The 24,735-nt window shown below is 31.6% G+C and overlaps 1 protein-coding gene across 1 annotated transcript in view; it reads right to left on the reverse strand.

Moving 5' to 3' along the window:
- Positions 1 to 24,735, reverse strand: part of LOC120428792 (uncharacterized) — a 244,909-nt gene that overhangs the window by 188,150 nt on the left and 32,024 nt on the right. Inside the window, exons 2-3 of the mRNA XM_052707394.1 lie at positions 15,498 to 16,674; positions 5,093 to 5,309 (exon numbers count right to left, since the gene is read on the reverse strand). Of these exons, the coding sequence (XP_052563354.1) occupies positions 5,093 to 5,309; positions 15,498 to 16,328 (1,048 nt within the window). The 5' untranslated portion in view covers positions 16,329 to 16,674. The remainder of the gene's footprint in view (positions 1 to 5,092; positions 5,310 to 15,497; positions 16,675 to 24,735) is intronic.

The raw sequence follows: 24,735 nt of genomic DNA on the forward strand, positions 1-24,735 counted from the left end.
CAAGATACATGTCCAGGAAATGACTCAGAGTCCCATCCTAGAAGGATTTTTAAATTTATCAAATATTTGAATTAAAATAACTAATGTTTAAATATTTCTGGAATTTTTTTCATCCACATGGCCTTATGCCAAGTTGTATTTTTATGCTCAAGGAATATAGGGCAACAAGTTTTGCCTAAATACATGCCCAGGAAATGACCCAGAGTCCCATCCTAGAAGGATTTTCAAATTTATTGAATTTTTGAATTAAAATATTTGAAGTTCAAATATTTCTGAAATTTTTTTCCTCCACATGGCCTCATGCCAAGTTGTATTTTTATGCTCAAGGAATATAGGGCAACAAGTTTTGCCTAAATACATGCCCAGGAAATGACCCAGAGTCCCATCCTAGAAGGATTTACAAATTTATTGAATTTTTGAATTAAAATATTTGAAGTTCAAATATTTCTGAAATTTTTTTCCTCCACATGGCCTCATGCCAAGTTGTATTTTTATGCTCCAGGAATATAGGGCAACAAGTTTTGCCTAAATACATGTCCAGGAAATGACCCAGAGTCCCATCCTAGAAGGATTTTCTAATTTATTGAATTTTTGAATTAAAATATTTGAAGTTCAAATATTTCTGAAATTTTTTTCCTCCACATGGCCTCGTGCCAAGTTGTATTTTTATGCTCCAGGAATGTAGAGCAACAAGTTTTGCCAAGATACATGTCCAGGAAATGACTCAGAGTCCCATCCTAGAAGGATTTTTAAATTTATCAAATATTTGAATTAAAATAACTAATGTTTAAATATTTCTGGAATTTTTTTCATCCACATGGCCTTATGCCAAGTTGTATTTTTATGCTCAAGGAATATAGGGCAACAAGTTTTGCCTAAATACATGTCCAGGAAATGACCCAGAGTCCCATCCTAGAAGGATTTTCAAATTTATTGAATTTTTGAATTAAAATATTTGAAGTTCAAATATTTCTGAAATTTTTTTCCTCCACATGGCCTCATGCCAAATTGTATTTTTATGCTCCAGGAATATAGGGCAACAAGTTTTGCCTAAATACATGTCCAGGAAATGACCCAGAGTCCCATCCTAGAAGGATTTTCTAATTTATTGAATTTTTGAATTAAAATATTTGAAGTTCAAATATTTCTGAAATTTTTTTCCTCCACATGGCCTCATGCCAAGTTGTATTTTTATGCTCCAGGAATGTAGAGCAACAAGTTTTGCCAAGATACATGTCCAGGAAATGACTCAGAGTCCCATCCTAGAAGGATTTTTAAATTTATCAAATATTTGAATTAAAATAACTAATGTTTAAATATTTCTGGAATTTTTTTCATCCACATGGCCTTATGCCAAGTTGTATTTTTATGCTCAAGGAATATAGGGCAACAAGTTTTGCCTAAATACATGCCCAGGAAATGACCCAGAGTCCCATCCTAGAAGGATTTACAAATTTATTGAATTTTTGAATTAAAATATTTGAAGTTCAAATATTTCTGAAATTTTTTTCCTCCACATGGCCTCATGCCAAGTTGTATTTTTATGCTCCAGGAATATAGGGCAACAAGTTTTGCCTAAATACATGTCCAGGAAATGACCCAGAGTCCCATCCTAGAAGGATTTTCTAATTTATTGAATTTTTGAATTAAAATATTTGAAGTTCAAATATTTCTGAAATTTTTTTCCTCCACATGGCCTCGTGCCAAGTTGTATTTTTATGCTCCAGGAATGTAGAGCAACAAGTTTTGCCAAGATACATGTCCAGGAAATGACTCAGAGTCCCATCCTAGAAGGATTTTTAAATTTATCAAATATTTGAATTAAAATAACTAATGTTTAAATATTTCTGGAATTTTTTTCATCCACATGGCCTTATGCCAAGTTGTATTTTTATGCTCAAGGAATATAGGGCAACAAGTTTTGCCTAAATACATGCCCAGGAAATGACCCAGAGTCCCATCCTAGAAGGATTTTCAAATTTATTGAATTTTTGAATTAAAATATTTGAAGTTCAAATATTTCTGAAATTTTTTTCCTCCACATGGCCTCATGCCAAGTTGTATTTTTATGCTCAAGGAATATAGGGCAACAAGTTTTGCCTAAATACATGTCCAGGAAATGACCCAGAGTCCCATCCTAGAAGGATTTTCTAATTTATTGAATTTTTGAATTAAAATAACTAATGTTTAAATATTTCTGGAATTTTTTTCATCCATATGGCCTTATGCCAAGTTGTATTTTTATGCTCAAGGAATATAGGGCAACAAGTTTTGCCTAAATACATGTCCAGGAAATGACCCAGAGTCCCATCCTAGAAGGATTTTCTAATTTATTGAATTTTTGAATTAAAATAACTAATGTTTAAATATTTCTGGAATTTTTTTCATCCATATGGCCTTATGCCAAGTTGTATTTTTATGCTCCAGGAATGTAGGGCGACAAGTTTTGCCTAAATACATGCCCAGGAAATGACCCAGAGTCCCATCCTAGAAGGATTTTCAAATTTATTGAATTTTTGAATTAAAATATTTGAAGTTCAAATATTTCTGAAATTTTTTTCCTCCACATGGCCTCATGCCAAGTTGTATTTTTATGCTCCAGGAATATAGGGCAACAAGTTTTGCCTAAATACATGCCCAGGAAATGACCCAGAGTCCCATCCTAGAAGGATTTTCTAATTTATTGAATTTTTGAATTAAAATAACTAATGTTTAAATATTTCTGGAATTTTTTTCATCCATATAGCCTTATGCCAAGTTGTATTTTTATGCTCCAGGAATGTAGGGCAACATGTTTTGCCTAAATACATGTCCAGGAAATGACCCAGAGTCCCATCCTAGAAGGATTTCAAATTTATTGAATTTTTGAATTAAAATATTTGAAGTTCAAATATTTCTGGAATTTTTTTCATTCACATCCAAATTTTCATACTCCAGGAATGTAGGGCAATAAATTTTGCCAAGAAACATGTCCAGGTATATTAATTGTTCGTTTTTTAAGTTTTGGAATCTCTCTTAAAAATTGTTCCTGGGATAACCATGACAAGTTATCCTGCATGCCATAAAGATGGCCGCCATAGCGCTATAAATTATTCCCGGGATAACCATCTCCGGGATAACTTTTCCCACCTGAAAATTCCTCGCCCCTTCAGAAGTTTCCATTTACATTGCAACTAACCACAAAAATTGCAACGACGGTATGTGGTGCTGGGGAACCTTGAAGAAAAACTGCCCTGGAATGCTTGCATTTCTTTTGGCTTGCCAACCGGAAGCTACCTTCGTAGACACGTGGGTGATGAGGGGAGGAAGTTGGAAAGAACTTAGCAGCATTTCTATGGTAAATATTGCGTTCCATTTTGGGGACGCGTGCAAAACTTGGCCAGGGTTTCTTCAAATCTAAAAATTAATTTTTAGTAATTTTTGAAAATATTAAATAAATTAGTATAATTGAAATTTAAAAACTTTCAAAGCTTTGAAAAAACATAGAATAATTATAATTCAACAATCTACTCTACAAAAATTGGAGAACCCCAGGACCGTCCAAAGAAAACGAAACTTCAAACCACCTCGTTGGTCGTGTGCTGCTTCCGTTCTAATTTGCTGCCGTCGCCGCCGCCGCTTTTTAGAGGTTATTTTTTGCCCCTCCAGATATCGGATTACAGGTCGGGTTAGTTGATGTTGTTTGTTTTCAGTAGAAGAAATGAAGAAGAAGAAGTAAACCATTGCGGCCTGATTAAATTGTTCGCCTTGTAGTTGTCGTCTTAGTTGGTGTTGCTTTTTGTATGGCTGCCTGCTATAGCAAAGCGACGACCGTTGAACTCTTGAACTCTAATTACAAAATTTCACTCATGTTCTAGAAACGGTCTTGAAAGGGCCACATGTGGGCGCGCCCTCAAGTGGGTCGCCTTGGTTGGTGAAATTTTGTGTTGGCTTTGTGGTTTGGGAAGCCCCTTAAGGGTGGTATTGGTATAGCTATGCGTGACATAATTAGTTCTTAGTCACCAGAATTATCGATGTGACGTCGCATTAAGGAGGGAAAGAACTGTATTTTTTCTTGTTTATGTAGGATTTGTGGGAGGATTGTGTGGAGTTAGTAGATTTTGTAGACTTTCTGCTAAAATATGTAAAGTGGTAAGATTTCCGTCATTTTCAATGGATTTGTCCACAGCGGTTACACTAAACTTCCCCGGTAATTCTTTCAACTCCAACGATCATCACCATGTTCCAGCATCCGCTGGATGCAAGTAATGAAGCCAAGTATTATTAAATTATTAGGCGACTTTTATGGCACAGGTTCAAGTCATGCGAACCCTCATCACGGTTGTTGCAACTCCGTTGGGAGGCCTCTCTCCATGGCAAGTCGGCAGGGATTCCCTTGATCGTTTCTTTCCTTCTTCTCTAGCCCCCGGGACAGATTGCTCTTACGGTTTGTCCGCGGATCAACCCGCGGGTAAAATGAAGCGATTAAACCGGGTATGATGTTGTCATCTTGAAAGAACAACCTCTCGCCAAGATCAAATAAATTAATGACATAATAAACTTCATTTATGTGAAACTCGCTCGCGCACTCCTCTTTGGGGATCGGGAGATGAAGACGTCGTCAATTGAGTTAATTTAAAATAATTTTTTCACCACGTGACATCTATTCCGGGGAGGCTGCGGGGTGAAGGGTTTCCTCTCAATGGGATAAAGGAGAATGGCAGCATAAAAAAGAACATCTTAAACACGCGGCGGGACGCAGGCTTGATTAGCTTGGGAGATCACGACTGGATACTTGTATAAGGAGAGTTTAAACAGACAAATTGCTTGATTAGAACACATTTCGTGTGTGTGTGCTCTTTGGGTCGGCATAAATGACTCAATTATCGTGACTTTGGTTGACGTGTATAGCAGATAGAGTAAAACTGTTTTTGTGTTCTATAAGTTTTGAATTGTTGATTTTTAAAGATATTCCAATATCAATCTCTGAGGTTTGAATAAATATTTTATATAAAAAATCATTACGCTGTGATCGCAATAGTGCAAAATAATTGCAATCAGAGTGGAAAAACTCACAGTTTCATTTAAATTTGATTATTTCAATAATACTTACATGCCACCACAATCGAGGCCGGCTGGCTGACGGTTTTCCCTCGCGGGGACCACGCGTGGCACTCGCACTTGAACGGGGGCTTCCCAAAGTACTCGTACACCAGGTCCCGCGAGACGGTGGCCGTCACCTCCTGGAAGTGCACCCCACTGTGGGGGTCCACGTGGGATTCCTCCACCGAGGGCGGCGGTTTGTTGCTTCCGCTACACTTGAAGTGCACCTGAAAATTAGAAGAAAATCGGACGTCAATATAGCTCGACAAGTGCCGGAGATTTATCGGTTCGTTCCGGCGTCGTTGGTCTAAATCCCTTTGAGGCGAACGCCTATTCTGCGTTGAATAATGCACACACCTAGGATTTGCCAAACAACACCTTATCCGGGGGAGGTTTTATTCAAATTACACCACTATAAACTGGCGTGACGTGGAATTTAAGGGTAAACAGGAAGAAAACAACTTCAACCCCCAGGGGCGAGGGAAGGAAAGGTCCACGTGGACCGGAAGTCAACAGAAAGAAAAGGAAGGAGGTGGTAAAGTGCCCCGGAGCGCTATAGTTTGGCCATGAAATATTCATTGGACCTGGCCAGGCAACCGTGGAAACAGTCATCTCAGACTCCAATGTAGACCAGGCTGGCCGAAGGCAATTCTTGGCAAGTCTACGAAGAAAACAACATCTAGGAGGATGCTGGATGTAAATGAATGATTCTCTGAGAAAACGGGTTATTTTGTTATTTTATCATTTTATCATTTCATCATTTTATCATTTTATCATTTTATCATTTTATCATTTTATCATTTTATCATTTTATCATTTTATCATTTTATCATTTTATCATTTTATCATTTTATCATTTTATCATTTTATCATTTTATCATTTTATCATTTTATCATTTTATCATTTTATCATTTTATCATTTTATCATTTTATCATTTTATCATTTTATCATTTTATCATTTTATCATTTTATCATTTTATCATTTTATCATTTTATCATTTTATCATTTTATCATTTTATCATTTTATCATTTTATCATTTTATCATTTTATCATTTTATCATTTTATCATTTTATCATTTTATCATTTTATCATTTTATCATTTTATCATTTTATCATTTTATCATTTTATCATTTTATCATTTTATCATTTTATCATTTTATCATTTTATCATTTTATCATTTTATCATTTATCATTTTATCATTTTATCATTTTATCATTTTATCATTTTATCATTTTATCATTTTATCATTTTATCATTTTATCATTTTATCATTTTATCATTTTATCATTTTATCATTTTATCATTTTATCATTTTATCATTTTATCATTTTATCATTTTATCATTTTATCATTTTATCATTTTATCATTTTATCATTTTATCATTTTATCATTTTATCATTTTATCATTTTATCATTTTATCATTTTATCATTTTATCATTTTATCATTTTATCATTTTATCATTTTATCATTTTATCATTTTATCATTTTATCATTTTATCATTTTATCATTTTATCATTTTATCATTTTATCATTTTATCATTTTATCATTTTATCATTTTATCATTTTATCATTTTATCATTTTATCATTTTATCATTTTATCATTTTATCATTTTATCATTTTATCATTTTATCATTTTATCATTTTATCATTTTATCATTTTATCATTTTATCATTTTATCATTTTATCATTTTATCATTTTATCATTTTATCATTTTATCATTTTATCATTTTATCATTTTATCATTTTATCATTTTATCATTTTATCATTTTATCATTTATCATTTTATCATTTATCATTTTATCATTTTATCATTTTATCATTTTATCATTTTATCATTTTATCATTTTATCATTTTATCATTTTATCATTTTATCATTTTATCATTTTATCATTTTATCATTTTATCATTTTATCATTTTATCATTTTATCATTTTATCATTTTATCATTTTATCATTTTATCATTTTATCATTTTATCATTTTATCATTTTATCATTTTATCATTTTATCATTTTATCATTTTATCATTTTATCATTTTATCATTTTATCATTTTATCATTTTATCATTTTATCATTTTATCATTTTATCATTTTATCATTTTATCATTTTATCATTTTATCATTTTATCATTTTATCATTTTATCATTTTATCATTTTATCATTTTATCATTTTATCATTTTTTGAAAAACTTAGTTTCGATACTCCACAGATTTTTTCCCATCTTTAAAGGAAGGGGTTTGTTCTTATAAACAGGATGCAAGAGTGAGCCTGGGCAGGAACTTTGAATACCAAATTGAATCCTGTTTGGATCTCGGTAAATGGTTATGGAGAAAGTATCAAACATTGAGTACGGTACTCCTGTGGTAGAGTCTTGGGGTAGGGGTTGGTAAGAAACGTGATCTGGTAACATTGAATTTGGTATTAAAATAAGTGATCTCAGTATCTTGAAAAATCCTCTTGAAACGATTAATTTTTATTTGAAAAGAAAAAAAAGATACATTTGGAAGTCTCATGCATGTAGTTTTAAATAACAAAAATATACTGTGACATTTAAAATAACTCTATGTCACTTCCCCACAAAACGAAATCTCCCTTAAGAAAACTAGTGCAACCCCTTCTCCCCAAACAACCGAAAAAGTGAAAGAGAAAATTTAAATAAAATAATCCTTTTATTGCTCCCCTAAGCGGGGTTTCCCTAAACTCTCTTTGTTGCTTCTACTGCTGCTGCCCAGAGAGAAGTGGCAAGTCGGTGCTGTAAGAAAAGCCCTCGAAAGCTGGAATTGTTTCCAGCTGCTGTTGCTAAAACAATTTCTGTGATGGCTGCTGTCTTGCCGTGGTCGATGATGGCAAAAGTAAAAGATCACTCCATGTTAAACGAATTCACAGCGTCACTATTGGTTTGGGAAAGTGGGCACAGGGTTGGCTGAATTTATTTTTAAATGATTTTGGTTTAAAGTTTGCAATTTTTAACTTTTCTCTTTTTTGTTTTTTGTTTTTTAATTTAACATTTAAGTTTAAATAAATGCAATTCAAAATTTTAGATTAAAATAACATAATTTTCGAAAATATTGATATTATAACAACTGAATCAATTTTATTTTTCAAAAGAAATTTCCAAATTCAATTTTATTTCTATTTTATATTCATATAAAATACAAAAAGTCAAAATTTATTTATCAGTCTTATGATATGATATTGAGTTGGAAACATAATTGAAGAGACAGATTTTAACCGAAAAGTTTAACAATTTTGTTTTGTGCTAATAATTGAATTGAAACAATACTGACTATCTTGCAATTACCACACAAAAAAGTTGTCACAAATAATCAAATCAGTTTTGAATTTTCAGAAAATTTAAAAAAATAAATTAGCCATTTTCAACTTAAATTTTTTTATTGCTTATTGCTTGATTGATAGTTCAACTTTTTTGAAGTGATAGGAATTGTAATTTGGGATATTTTTTTTGTAATTTTGGATGAAATATAAAATTATTTGAAACTAGAAAAAGATCTCCTAATCGTTACAAAATCTGACAAATATCTCCACTAGTTTTTAATACATCTGGATTAAATAATTTGAATAATTTTATTCATGAAACTATTTTTTACCCATATTTTCAGAATTAAATTTTTAATGGAAATATGTAAAAAATCACAATCAAAAAATTGACAATGACAATCAATTTTCATCAATTTGTATCCACATGGAAAAATAAGAAATTATGTTTTATCAATAGTTACAAAATCTAACCTGGAAAAGAAAAACAAATGATTCTTAAACTGAGTACTTCTCAAGAATTTCGCAAATTTTTAAACATTTCCAACTAACGTATTTTGAATTTAAATCAAGATCTATCCTATCAAACCCTATTTTAAAACAATTTTAGAAAATTTGTTATTTAAGACATTTTTTTCTAATCCTGAGACTCTAAAAAAAATCAGCTTCGGCAAAATTTTAGGTAATGACAAGGACTTTTCAGGAAAAAAAACAGACACACAAAACATAAAAAAATCTAAAAATATTAGATATGTTTTGATTTGACATCTTTTACGTCAGAGTTTAGAATGGTGCAAATTTTGGAACCAGAGCAGTGAATTTTTTAAAAATGATAGAAATTAAAACAATGAAATAAGGTCAAATCATATTTTAAAAATAAAAAAAAGTTTACGCATTTTTGGATAAAATGTACCGTTTTCACGTTGTTGGCATTTTTGAGTAAAATTTTTCGAAAGATGTTTTTTGCAACTTAAAAACACTTAGCGAAATATCCTTTATTTTTCTCTAGGAAACTATAAGTTAAACCTTCTATGTTAAAATTATAACATTGGTAAACAGTTCTGCTCTTTAAATTATAATTTTTCTCTTTGAATTTATCAAATCAAGCCCAACATTTGAAAATATAACTAAAGATAACAGTTTCTGACCCTTATAAATTGTTATTCTTGATTGAAAAATTTCGTATAAAAAATTATTGGAAAAATCAGATGATTTTATAAACAATATTTTTCAAACATTGAATATCAAAGCTTTTGAAATATCATGAGTTACAAAAATAAGGGATAATTAGGTGATAATGAGAAAATAATTTTACTCACACCATTTTTTACGTCATTCCAAAAAAACGGTAACTTCTGATTTATTTATATTTTTCTAAAAAGTTTCAAGTGATTTTCCACACAAATTTTGCATTTTTTTTTATTTTGCATTTAAAAATGCAATGATTATAGAAATATTTTGTTTATAAGATTTTATTAAGACTAAGGTTTTTTCAAAAAATCATATTTTATGGTAATAAAATCATAGCTACCTGATTTTGCACAATCTTAAACTCGTGGGTAAAAGATGCCTTCTTATTCAGTCCCATAAAAAGCACTAATAAATTTATTCAAATGTACGTTGTTTGCCAGTAACTTTATTTCGTGTTCTTTTTTGTATTAATTATCTAAATAACAACCTACAACTTTGAAAAAGATGTCAAATAGTTCACAAAATCTCTTCTCAAGATTTTTGAAGGTTTTTGAATTGTTCTTGGCAAAATTGTAGATGCATTATAATAATAACAAAATGCCGATTTTTTTTGTAGGATTCAAGAGAGTAATATAATAGTAAAAATAAATATCACTTCCTGTACCACATGCCTGTTCATCAAAAAATATATATTTCATATAGCTTTTTAGAGATTAATTTAGTTTGATTACATTTTTATGAAATTTTGTCAACAATTTTTAAATCAACAATTTTTAAATAAATTATAATGATTTTCAACTTTTTTTTTACTGAAAAATGGTCAGTACGTTCATCTCTTCCCTATATTCTAAAACTAAAATCAGCATCTCCTTATCAACCCTAGTGTTCCTCAGTTTCTCCATCATTGACTGCTTCTCTCTTCATTCACTTTCAACCCCATGCCGAGCCAGTCAACCCCCTAAAAAGCATTCAGCAGTGATACGTGTACTTTGGTCGATTCTAGAATGGACGACCCCTTTCCCCATATTCCTCCTCCCTCCCCCTCCTTGACTTCTTCGACAGAACTCGAGCGAAAGAGAGCCCATGAAAAGGCATTAGCATTTTGCAGTTTCCGGGAAAAACAAGCTTTGGCATTAAAATTTTCCACTTTCATTCATGTTCCATTTTGCTACGCTTTTATGCTGCCACTTTGAATGTGTCAGTGTGACTGTGTGTATTGCCTTGTATGCAAAATAGTCCCCATTCTTGTTTCTGGAAGTAACAGTGGTGTGTGTGTGTGTGTGCTGCCCGTGTTAGTCAAAGCCGTAAAAAAGATTTTCCTTCAGCTCGTGTGAGATTACATTGCAGCATCATTTTCCCTCAGCCGGTGTGAGCTGAGCTTTGTTTAATTTCCCGCCGAGTGATTTATTGAGCTTGTAAAATGGTGAATTTTGCAAACATGAACCCCCTCCCACGTGGGGTTTCAAAGGGGGGGAGCTGGAACATGAGACGAAGCTGAAAACCTTGGGGGCTGTGAATCGGAGCTTGAAAGTGGATTAAATGATTAAATACGGTGCAAAAGTGGATGAAGGAAGGCCTGAGTTTTGGTAAACGAGCAACTGTCAGAGCGAAAGAGGGAGAACAAAAATTCCACGTGGGAGTGCAATGAAATGGAGCCCTCGATGAACATTACTGGCGCCTCCAAGTAATGAGTGCTTAGTGAGAGGGCAATTTTTTTACGATGGATCAAGTTAAGGGAAGAGGGAATAACCTCCTTGGGAGGGGAATGTTTGCAAATTAAAATTGGCGTTCTATTTTGTGCTTGATAAATAGGATATGAGATTTGAGATTTGATAGTATGTTAACGAGTTTTATGGAATTTTTAATTTGTCTTTAACATTTAAAATTTTTAAAAACTGTTTTCAAATAGATTTTTGATAATTTTTGGTAATTGTAAATAAAATTGTAAAATTTTCAAGTAAAAAAAAAACATTAAACTATTCGTTCATGCAATAGGATCTTAAAAAATGAATAAAAAAATCAGTTCAAATTCAACAAAGTAGAGCATCTGATATTACTATTGGTCTTTAGATCGTGTTAATCTGCTCTAGTAAATGTTAAAGTTTCTTGAATTTGAAAATCGCGTTGAAAATTTCAATGGAAATAGCAGTCTAATCAACTGAAAACTATCCAAAATGCCTTTTTCTGTATTGTTAGTCATATTACGAATGTTGGGGCTCGTTTAAAAATATTTGAACTTTTAAGAAATTAAAATGTACAGTACCGCGAACACTTTTTTTTCTTGCAAAAATAAAATTTTCGTCAATACATAAATTTTTTGGATACTATTGAATGCAAAACAACTGGACAGATGTATGAAGCATTTTAAAACACTTTTTTCATTAAAATGTTTAAACCGTGGCCTGTAATTTCAATTTGTTAACTTTTTCTCCCCTCCCCTCAAAAACGATTTGCATCGGCCAAAGTTTATTCATTTGAATACTCAATTTTTTTTTACAAAATACCCCATTTAAATTTTCACTGATTTTCTTTATTTGCAAATCGTCAATTCACTACGAATTCGACCAATGTTGTGCCTTTTTTATCTAGTTCAATCTTTGTGGGGGCTTTCCTTATGGCCAAAGAAGCCATGTTGTGTCATTGGAAGGGCTGGTGATTTTCCGCGATTTCGCGTAAGCCGCGTAATCCGTGAAATTTGCACCTGGCCGTAAAAAATAAGTAAATACCGAGAAATGCCGCAAAATTTTAAATAATTATTAGAAAAATTACTTTTTAAAGCAATAAACTATTGATTTTTTATTCGTACACTTTATAAGTTTCCAAACTATAAAAAAATGCAAAGCAAATTAATAACATTTTTTGGAAAATAATATTGTTCGATATATAGATAATTAATTTAAAATTTCCAGCAATTTTTTTTTGTCAGAGAATGTTATTCAAAAAAAATGAGCTATATTATTTTAAAATCCTCATAAAATTAATTAAAATTTAGATAAACAAGTGAATAAATGAGAAAAATATTTTTTTTATGTTTTGATTATAAAAGAAGTTTTTTATCAATTGGATTCAAATACAGTACAGGTTGAAATAAAATTTACTTAGCATTTTGTATGGTATCATAATTTTCTGGAATTATCAATAAATGTAAAAATAATTCTTCAAATGAAATTTGCCTTAACTTTGTTTAAATGCAAAAATTATCTTTTGCTTGAATTTATGAACACAAACAAAATTTTTATAACATTTATTTAGCTGATTCTACTTTTAGGATTTGCTTCGTTTCAGAGATATTTTAGCAAAATCACTTTCAAAAATCTCAGTAATAGTAAAATAGCTCAATCATAATTTAGCTGACAAAAATTCTGCATTATTTAAAAATGTTTTTGTGAAAATAAATAATATGTGTAAAGGGTTTCATTTGTATCTTGAACTACTGTTACTTTTTAAAACACTTTTCTGTACATATTTGTGCTTTTTAATGTTAATTTTAATGTTGATTTCAAAAAATAACATGCCGCGTAATTTCAATTATTTTGCCGTGGAAAATCACTCCCCCGTAGTCATTGGTTTACCCATACAAGTCTCAATACAATTTTGACAGCTGTTCAAACAATAGAGCACGTAAATTTTCCAAAATCTGTATCTTTTGACCGATTTGGTGTCTTGAGCAAGGTTCCAGGGATTGTTGGGGACTTTAAAAAAACGCACGCTGAATTTTTTTGTCGTTTTTAATAAAACTTATTTTTTAGATTTTTCAATATGTTTAAGTGTACAAAATGTTACATAAACAATAAACTAGACTTCTGGTCCAACGATGTCAGATTATTTTATGAGAGATCTGTATTTTCCTTAACATAAATCTTTATTTACTTGAGATATATTTGAGATTTTTAGGACTGAAAAATATGTAAAATACAGATTTTCAGTATATCTGGCATGCCTGCTCTTGTTGCTAAGATGCAGCGAATCAAAGAAATAGAAACAGAAAAATCCAAGTTTTTTTTAATACAATGCAAGTATTGCAAATTGGGAAGCTTGTGACATTTTTTGAAAGCTTTTTTTTCTGTTTGTTTTTTTCCACTGAATCTCTGGAATTGGAATTGGTGGAATCGGCTCGGAGTAATGATTATTTGTTAAAACCGACGATAATGATCATATTTTGGACTACCCTTTCACGGCATAGGTCACCCTAATGGCCAGAAAGAATATGGGTCTAATTATTTTGACCAAGGAACTTCCAGAAAATGCCCGATCGTAGCACTTTTTTCAGTTTATGCTCTTTTCAATTGGAATTGCTGTAAATAAAAAACGATGTTTTGTGATTTTTTTTTTGAGTTTTACTTACTAAGATAATTTTGTTGACTTGAGTTTCTTTTCAATAGATATTCAAATAAGTAATCGTCGGTTATCGCTGGTAAAATTATCGCACTTTGAGAACGATTTCCCATAGTTTTCATAGAATGATAAAATTGTTCGCGTTAATTAGAGCGTCCAATTTCCCGGGGTTAAAAAATTCCCGGGAAACGGGAATTTTTTAACAAATTTTCCGGGAAATCCCGGGAATTTCCGGGAAATTTGGAATTTATCGAAAATTATTCTGATCCTGCTTTTGTTTTATATTTTGTAACCAAATTGTATAGAACAGCAACTTTAATGTTCAAGATGAGTGTGACGATCAATTAATGGCTTGACTGCTTTAAAAAATCATACAACTTCATTAAAAAAAATACAAATTTTCCAATTTTATATGCTGTTTTTTACAAAATATCATATAGGGAGCATTATTTTTTTTTAAATTTCAAATCAGTAAGTAAAATCCTTGCGCCACTACCATAAAAATGCTTTTAAATTTATCTCTCTGACTAGTTCGCAGTTTAAGAATGACATTGACACATAAAGTTAAAAAAATCATGCTGAAATGAAGTTTTTCATTGCAAAGAACAAGTCTTATTGGTTTCAGCTTAAGAATAAGTGAATAAAAGCATAGAATTCATCTTACAAATCTAACTTCTCGTGGTGTTTTACTTGGAACACTATTTCATGAAATCACAATATTTTAAAAAAATGTTTGGTACCTCATTCAAAACGGTCCGAAAAATCAGGGGGCCAATAAAATCTAAAAACTACAAAATTTTAACACTATTGAATATAAGTGTAATCAGCTGAATTTAATTTAAATTTGCATTCTTCTCAATTCTGATCTTAGCCGTAGGGAATTCTTATCTAATGATCCGTGAAGACGGAATCTACCGAAATTGAGAAATAAATAACTCAAAAGAAAGTTGTCAAACAACCTTGCAAAAAAAAAATCGAAATAGGTTTTAATAGTGACGAATTGAATAGAAATAGGACTAAATCCTTAGCCTTCCATACCATGAAGTTGACAATTAATTCTACATATCGATGCCTCTGTGCTCTCTTATGCTTACTAGATATGAAAACAAGCAAGCTTAGTACAAGATAGCATAGTGACATCGAAATTCAGAAAACGGTACTTCAGGCGTTAAATTAAAAAAAAAAAAGTGATGAGGGGATACAAAAACCATAAATGAAATTAGTTTTGGCCTTATAATTAAATTGATATTTTGTATCAATTATTGAATGTTGTTATGTTTCCATTAAATTGTTGATTGTTTTATACATGTATCTTTTTTATACAAACAGGGTACTTCTTTACTTCGAAAAATATATTAAAGATCCTGCGATTTATTCTAAAAAATTGTTTTGGAAAATAATGGTTAACACAGTTGAACTATTTTATAATACAATATTATAAAAAAAAAATAATTAAAATACGCTACAAAAACTTAGTAATAAAATTGTATTTAAAATGTCTCCATTTTAATGAACCCCAGTCTTTTTATATGAATTCCATGTTTTTTTTAAATTATTTTGAAATGTTGTAGAATTAAAAAAACTCGACTCACCTGCAACGCATTTGCCGCCTTGCACTTCAGTATCGCAGGTTTGTTCCGTATCACGTGCGTACTCTGGGGCTCCACCAAAAAGTACGGCAATGCACTATCCCCTTTGTTCACTCCACCTCCCCCAGTCCCATCTTCCGTTCCATCTGGCTTCCCAAAACTCTCAAAAGCTCCCCCATCCACGGGTAGAATGTCCCCCTCCCCTTCACCATACGAATCTTCCTCCGTCTCTAACCCCTCATCACTGTCTTCGTCCTCTTCTTCTTCATCGTAGTCACTGTTCCCCTTCCGGAAGGGCGTTTTGTCCTTCGGAGTGAACTTGTCGAAAAAATTGTCCAACGCCGCCGGATTGATGATTTTGTCTTCCTCGTCATAATTATCAGCAGCTCCTCGCGTTCCGCCGTAATCGTCGTACTCCGGGTCTTCCTCATCCTGCTCCTCCTCCTCCTCCCCAACAACCGTCGAGGACCGGGACGTCGACGTCAACAGCAGCACTTCAGCTGAACGGCGCCGTTGATGCTCATCAGCAACTCCTCCAAAACCGCCCTCGTTAGCATCCTTTTTACTCTTGAACAATGTATTAAAATTCACTTTCGATCGACCGCTGGCAACCCTTGCCGGCGATGACTCTTCCGTCGAGTTGGCCGCCCTGCCGCTGTTTGCCAGCATCGACCCTAAATGATGATTAACCGGTTCCAACGGCGGCGGGTCTGATTTATCTCTCGCTTGGGCAGCAGGACGTTGATGATGATGCTCAACAGCTTCCAGCGGCGCCAGCGTCGCGAAAATGAAGCATAGATTTAGGAAATGCGATAATTTACAAGAAACTTTCATTGTTTGGCAGTTTTGACGGCGAGTCGTCGAAGGAGCTTTTGAAGCTGGGCAAATTTTCCTCGTTAAACGCGTTCAAGTGTGAGGCACTGATTCTCAGCTGAAGCTTTCCGGGCGTCGCATCGCGCTTGTCCCTGCCAAGCTGCTGCGTTCAGTGGATTCTTCTGGTGTCGTTTTGTTGGAGGATAGAGGATTGAAGTGCGTTCATAACTCATGCCACGGGAGCCGGCAGGAACTGATGGTATGTGCTGGAAACGGCTTACGAGGCATTTCTTCCAAGGCTAGATGACAATCTGAGTAGTAGATTTGAGTTGATGAAGTTGAATCTCTGTTGATTGGTGAGGTGGTTCTGGAAGAAAAGTAGATATTATTTCAGGTTAGTTAAGTTATCATAAGTGTAATTAGGAGAAAATCTAAAAGAAAAAAAATAAATAAAACAATCCTTTTTGGTCTATTTGCATTCAACACGATAACAGACAGAGGTTTGCAATTGCCTCAACAATCAAGTTTCGAGTAGGAATCTCGCAATCGAGAACGCCAAGACAATGCTGTAGAACGAAAAAAATAATTTTTGCGATAACAATTTTTCAAAATTACCAAGGATTCATAAAAAAAAAATCAGGTATCATGTCTGTTCCAATCTGTATTCTAAGCATTTTTGAAGATTTTTGCATTGAATAATTTTTTAAATTAGATTTAAGTTTGTTTGAAACCCGTTGTTTTTTTATTCTTATTTTTAACGATATCATTTAAAAAAAATTGGTGACATTTGGACAGAATTGTTTTTTAGCGTTAAATTTAGATATACCGTTCTTTTGTACAACTGAAAAGCACCATAGTCATAGAAAGAATGCTTTGAAACAGTTTTTTTTTTTATTTGATGAATATTTCCCCAAATTACCAAAATGAGGAAAGATTATTATGTTATGGAATATTTAAATAAAACCTAAGGAGAGAGTTAAATACATTTTATTTAATTTGGCACCATTTTTTTTAAATGGAACTAAAGTTGAATAGAACTAATGTTTAATCTAAATAGTTTAAAATCAAAAAAAGTTTTTATCCTAAAATTACTCTAAGTAACGTTAGCAACTTGAACACTACGTAAAGAAGATTTTACAAAAAATAGGTTTTGCGAACAGAATTTCCAAATTAAAAAAAATCATGTTTCAAGACATAGAAATGTTATTGAAGATATCTTGATGAATAGTTATTATTGTTGTGTAAGTTTAAATTATGAAAATATTTGAAATTTGGTTTTTGAACCCAATAAATCAACCTCATTTTTTATTCGAAAAATATTTTATTTTCTAACTTACAAAAGTGTAGTAATCAGGACTATTTATAAAAAAAATGACACACGAAAAAAAATGCAAATTTTTTATTTGATTTTTTATTATGAAAATTCTATTTAACGGTTAATTTACACTTAATTTTTATTTTTTCATGTTTGAATTTTTTGTGGACCAAATTTAATTTTTCATAAAAAAGGTCAAAAAAGTTTAAGCACTAGATTTATTTTAAACTATTTTAAAAAATCATAGCTCGTCGGCAAAATTTAGGTCCATTCTTTTGAATGGCTTAAAAAAAGCTTCGTTTTGTCCCCTAAAACATGTAAAAAAAATCAAAAATTAATAAATACGGTATTAGGGAAATTGATTTTTTGTAAAAAAAAAGTTAAGTCCTTGAAATGTTACAGATTTTCGAATATTTACGTACCATTTTTGTATGAACAGCTGCCAAAATTGTATGGAGACTTTTATGGGTGAACCAATGACACAAAATATTTTTTTGGTCATAGGAAAAGCCCCCACAAAGTTTGAGCCAAATCAAAAAATATAAGTTAAATCCAATTCCGGATTTGGTGGAGAATTGCTCATAAACAAGTTTAGGCCTTTTGAAATGTTAAGATTTAATTGGATTATTTTCAAAAGCTTTCTATGGAAGTTTTTGGCGAAATTAGTGCAGTTGAGTATTTTTCGAAAGCTGAGTTGGAGTCACTTAATTTTAGAAGCCAGAGTCAGAGTCGAAATCAGTATGTTTTTAGGTGAACGAGAATGTAAACTCTATTCCTTTATTTTTTTAAGTAACCTCTACATTCTGAAATTGTTTTTTAAAACATAACAAAGATTACCATTTCAAAAAACATATTCATAACTTGGCCAAAAAAAAACTTTATTCATCAGCAATTGCTCAAATGTTTTCAAAGGAGGTTTTCACATCTTTTGAGTGCCAATAAGAGAACATTGTTTTGAACTGAAGTTTGAAATAAAAAGTTTTAATTTTAATTCACTTGGAAAATCACAACAAATTCTGTCAAACCTTGATGTTTTTTTTTTCTTATTTTTTCAAAAAGTTTTTAAGCTATGGGATTTTTTCTCAAGTTTTTTAACCTTTCAAACAAAACTTATCAAATGATGGTGGGAGCGAGTATTATGTTCAATCATTGATTTTTCTTTATTCTAAAAATTGAGCAATGTCTTAATCGGAATTTGAGGCAGCTGAACATTTTTTTCTGAATGGTTCTGATAATCACCAATCATTGCCATGATTTCAAATCCATTAGAAAATTCCGAATTTAGCGGAAAGCTAAAGAATTGCACTACCACAAATATATTTTTTTATTATTTTTTTATATAATAAAATATCACGGCGTTTTTCATTTTAAAATTGTATACAATTGCACTGCATGCATTCAAATTTACGGTATTTTAATTTATTTGAAGTCATTATTTTTAAAAAAGTTATTTCATTATACAATACCCCCAATACTTATTTTAGTGAACATGATAATTCCAACAATCAAAAGAGCTCCAGATTACTTGTTCCAGAGTACTGTAAATCATCGTCTTCCAAGCTTCCAAAAATCCCAACTCATCCGGAAAATTTCAACTCGTTGACGTAAGCCTCTTAACAAACCTCTCTCCAGCCAGGCTGGATAGTTACGGCAGGCAAAAATAAATGCAAACTTTTTCACTGGCATCCAAAAACTCTCCCAAAATTCGTCGTCTTTCGAAGCGGAAGCATTCACCTCCAAAAACGCCGACGATGACGCCAACTAAACTTCAAAACAAACATGATAAATTTTCCCTTGAAAAAAAGCTTCACTAATTCAAGTCGGCACACACAAAGTAAAAGCTTCCCTTTGGCACTGCTCATTTGGCAATTTCGCATCGCAGACATCGCTCGGAAAGGATAATTTTTGCCGCATCCCACCGAGAAAAATTGCGAAACCCAGCTGAGCTTGGGAAATTCGAGAAAAGTGGTGAAGGGAAAACATTTTTCCGAGAATGCCATCCGAAGAAAAAAGTTGCGTTTTTCACTCACATCCTTACACTGCGAGGCTGTACACAAAAGTTTGCGAAATAATTCCATGCTTGTGGTGACTTTTTTCTGGGGGGAGTGGGAAAATGGAAAAGCGCGGAAAAGATGCAACATTCTTTTGGTTTGAGCTATTTCTTCCTGCCTCCTTTTTCCGGACGCAAAATTTTACGTACGAAATTTTCACTGAAGCACATCAGCCGGAGCGAAGCTTTTCGTGGTGCCTCTCCACTTGAATGAATGAATGATAAATCTTGAAAGAAGTAGCAGAAATAGTTAGCTAGTTATCTCAAAGTTTGACTGCGGAGAAGAGTTTTCCCTCGTTCCTCAAAACATCTCCTCGCTTTGTGTTTGTTGTTTCGCAAAATGACAGAGTGGAAACAGATGGTGACGAAGAAGGAGTGCATTTTCTGGTAGTGGGAATTGTGGTGAAAGGGGAAGGAGGGAAATAACATAAACTTGCTCGCGGAAACTAATTTCCAAGTTGTCATCCTGTGGTGAGCGCTAATATTTTTACATCTTTTTAAGGAAAGTTTGCGTTGACGTTTGCATTTTAAAGTGACTTTTTTTCTTTGTGTAGCTTGTAATTTTATTTAATACTATGGTTAGTGAAATTTAATGATTTTGCGGAATTTCCGTGCGATCCCGTTTAATTTGATTTTATTTTTCATTGCAGTACTTTATTTTAAGTTTAATTGATATTTCATGAAGAATTACAATTTTAAATAAGTTTTCAAAAAAAAAGTATGATATAAGCCTGTGCTATTTTAACATTTAAGGATATAAAGAAAAAAAATTAAAAGAAAACAAACACCAAAATTGTTACAAAATTCAATAAAAAGTAAATAGCTCAAATTCAATTCTAAAGAGAATATTAAAGAATCATCAAGTTGTCACAAAATGTAAGGGATTGAATAATTGCAGTTATTTTTCTTTCAAAAACATTTTTAGTTTTTGCTCTTTGTTTGTAAAGTTTTATCCAAATGTTTCATTTAGGCTTTCCAATGTATCTTTTAAATCCTAAAAATCTAAAAAATATTATTGTTTTTTTTCAAAGAATTCTTAATTCAACTTTTTTATATAAATTCATTATCAATTCATATCAAATAAAGAAATTATAGATCGCTATTAGAAACATTGAAAAAAAATAATATTTGAATTGTTAGATAAATTACTAAAGAAATCATATGTTTATTTCCTGTTTTAAGAATTATTCTACAATTTTATTGTGAAGGTAGAATTCTTAAAGAAAAAAATAATAAATGATCCAAAGTTTGGGATCGATTAGATAAGATTAAGTAATGCCTGCATTTGCTTAAAAGATTATTTTGGATGTTAAACGTCAAACATTTACAAAAAATTAAGATTTTTTTTATCTCGAAATTTACTTTATGGTTTTGTTTAGTTTTGCCAAAAGTTGTCCTAATAGCTTTGGTATTTAATATATTATTATTATTCATTTTTTGATTTGTACAACAGTTTTGCGAATATAATTTGTTTTTTTTTTTTTTGATAATATTTACTTATTGATTCTTAAGGTAGATGGATGAACTTCAAACAATGTCGAAAAAATTCAAACCTTTCCAAAAATTTAAGTTTTTTCACAAAATTTGATGGATTTGTTCGATGGTCTTTGTCAATATTTTAACATTTTCATCGTGAAGCCTGATAATTTCTGTTTTGTTTTGCTTAAATTGATAAAATATCATTTTTTTTATTCTATTATTTGTCATAAAGTTAAAAAATATAATTTGAAGATTTTCTTAGTGATTGAAATTTTGATATTTGATTTTGAAATAATTCATTTTTGAACGGAAGGATGAAAACTTCAAACATATTTTTAACATTCAGTCTAGCCATATATTTCCATATATTGTAAATTTTCACTATTGATCAAATTATTTTTTGGGCTCCTACGCCATCTCGTACCGTCTAGCCGAATTAATAATTCAAACCTTGCTCTTACCGTGTGGCGGCTCTGCGTTCTCACATGGTGGTTACAAGGTTTATAAGTCCAGAACTGGGCTGTATATTTACGTCTGCGAGCCGCTTCGCAGACTGCCGCACTGATTTTTATTGTTTCCCTCCTGGGAAAGATACCTCTTTTCCGCGTCTGAATCCGGGCCCACAACTCCATTTGCCGGGATCGTCTCCGGTTCCAATACCAGGCCAGCCGCCAGAGCTGTAGTGTTGTCCTTACTCTAGAGTCGTAATGGTCGCTGGCTGGGTTGGCCTGGTCGTAACGTATCGCAAGATACAACCGACACTATCCGTGAGTGTTCATGATCTCGTCAGAGACAAGTGGATCGTAAACTCAATCATAATCAATTTTTGTTCAAATTCGATAAAGAGATTCCAACTTTTACGTCTGTTCAGTCTGTGACATCCCAATAGAGAGCTCCGCAAACGCGCCAGACTTGGGCCAGTTTCCGAGATTGTAAAATTTATGCTCGCAAGTCCAACCGGCAGACAAAATATGTGCGAAAACAGCGCTCCAAACTTGGGGGTACGAGTCTTTGCGAGTTTTTTGCTTTTTACTGCCTTTGGGACCACACCGCAGTTGACGTGGGTGGGAAGGGTTCAAGGGTGTCGGTTGGAATAAAAAGCGAAAACCAAACCGCCACCCCTCAAATCCACTCCCCAAGTCAGGAGATCCTTTTTGGCGCGCAAAGTGTCGGGGATCTGCGAGGTTCTGGGACCGTCGGCCGCCGCCAGCTCCATTTAGCGAACGCGAACAATATCGTAATAAATCTCTCAAAATTTCACTTTCAATAAGGCAACGTGCTCACACGGGTTTGGCCGTTGGTGGCTGTACAGACTAACGGGGCGATACATAAAAGGAGAGCATGAGCTGAGCGACCCCCGAAGCAGTGTTTTTTTTTTTTGTAGTTCAGCAATGAGCTGTGAGCATAGATGGAAATGAGATGGAGCGTTTCTTCATATTCTTCAAGTCTTTGAATCTTCAAATACTTTCAATACTTAAAATTTTTCAAATACTTCAAATACTTCAAATACTTCAAACACTTCACATACTTCAAATGTTTCAAATACTTCAAATACTTCAAATACTTCAAATACTTCAAATACTTCAAATACTTCAAATACTTCAAATACTTCGAATACTTCGAATACTTGAAATACTTGAAATATTTGAAATACTTGAAATACTTCAAATACTTCAAATACTTCAAATACTTGAAATACTTCAAATACTTTAAGTGCTTAAAATACTTCAAATACTTCAAATACTTCAAATACTTCAAATACTTCAAATACTTCAAATACTTCGAATACTTCAAATGCTTCAAATACTTCAAATACTTCAAATACGCCAAGTACTTAAAATACTACAAATACTTCAAATACTTCAAATACTTCAAATTCAAATACTTCAAATACTTCAAATACTTCGAATACTTCGAATACTTCGAATACTTGAAAAACTTGAAATACTTGAAATACTTCAAATACTTCAAATACTTCAAATACTTGAAATACTTTAAGTGCTTAAAATACTTCAAATACTTCAAATACTTCAAATACTTCAAATACTTCAAATACTTCAAATACTTCAAATACTTCAAATACTTCAAATACTTCAAATACTTCAAATACTTGAAATACTTGAAATACTTGAAATACTTGAAATACTTGAAATACTTGAAATACTTCAAATACTTGAAATACTTCAAATACTTCAAATACTTCAAATACTTCAAATACTTCAAATACTTCAAATACTTGAAATACTTGAAATACTTGAAATACTTGAAATACTTTAAGTACTTAAAATACTTCAAATACTTCAAATACTTCAAATACTTCAAATACTTCAAATACTTCGAATACTTCAAATACTTCAAATACTTCAAATACTTCAAATACGCCAAGTACTTAAAATACTACAAATACTTCAAATACTTCAAATACTTCAAATACTTCAAATACTTCAAATTCAAATACTTCAAATACTTCAAATACTTCAAATACTTCAAATACTTCAAATACTTCAAATACTTCAAATACTTCAAATACTTCAAATACTTCAAATACTTCAAATACTTGAAATACTTGAAATACTTGAAATACTTGAAATACTTGAAATACTTGAAATACTTGAAATACTTGAAATACTTGAAATACTTGAAATACTTCAAATACTTGAAATACTTCAAATACTTCAAATACTTCAAATACTTCAAATACTTCAAATACTTCAAATACTTGAAATACTTGAAATACTTGAAATACTTGAAATACTTTAAGTACTTAAAATACTTCAAATACTTCAAATACTTCAAATACTTCAAATACTTCAAATACTTCGAATACTTCAAATACTTCAAATACTTCAAATACTTCAAATACGCCAAGTACTTAAAATACTACAAATACTTCAAATACTTCAAATACTTCAAATACTTCAAATACTTCAAATTCAAATACTTCAAATACTTCAAATACTTCGAATACTTCGAATACTTCGAATACTTGAAAAACTTGAAATACTTGAAATACTTCAAATACTTCAAATACTTCAAATACTTGAAATACTTTAAGTGCTTAAAATACTTCAAATACTTCAAATACTTCAAATACTTCAAATACTTCAAATACTTCAAATACTTCAAATACTTCAAATACTTCAAATACTTCAAATACTTCAAATACTTCAAATACTTCAAATACTTCAAATACTTCAAATACTTCAAATACTTCAAATACTTCAAATACTTCAAATACTTCAAATACGCCAAGTACTTAAAATACTACAAATACTTCAAATCTTCAAATCTTCAAATCTTCAAATCTTAAAATCTTCAAATCTTCAAATCTTCAAATCTTCAAATCTTCAAATCTTCAAATCTTCAAATCATCAAATCTTCAAATCTTCAAATCTTCAAATCTTCAAATCTTCAAAACAAATCTTCAAATCTTCAAAACAAATCTTCAAATCTTCAAATCTTTAAATTTATTCGAATCTTCATTTTAATTTAATAATTCTCAAATTAAAAAATAAAACTTTAAGCAAGGTCAAGCAATAAATAAAGTAACATCCCTCCTCCCCCCTTTTGCTCACGTCCTCCCT

This window comes from Culex pipiens, chromosome 2 (genome assembly GCF_016801865.2).
Source record: "Culex pipiens pallens isolate TS chromosome 2, TS_CPP_V2, whole genome shotgun sequence".
In the NCBI taxonomy this organism is placed as follows: Eukaryota; Metazoa; Arthropoda; class Insecta; order Diptera; family Culicidae; genus Culex; species Culex pipiens.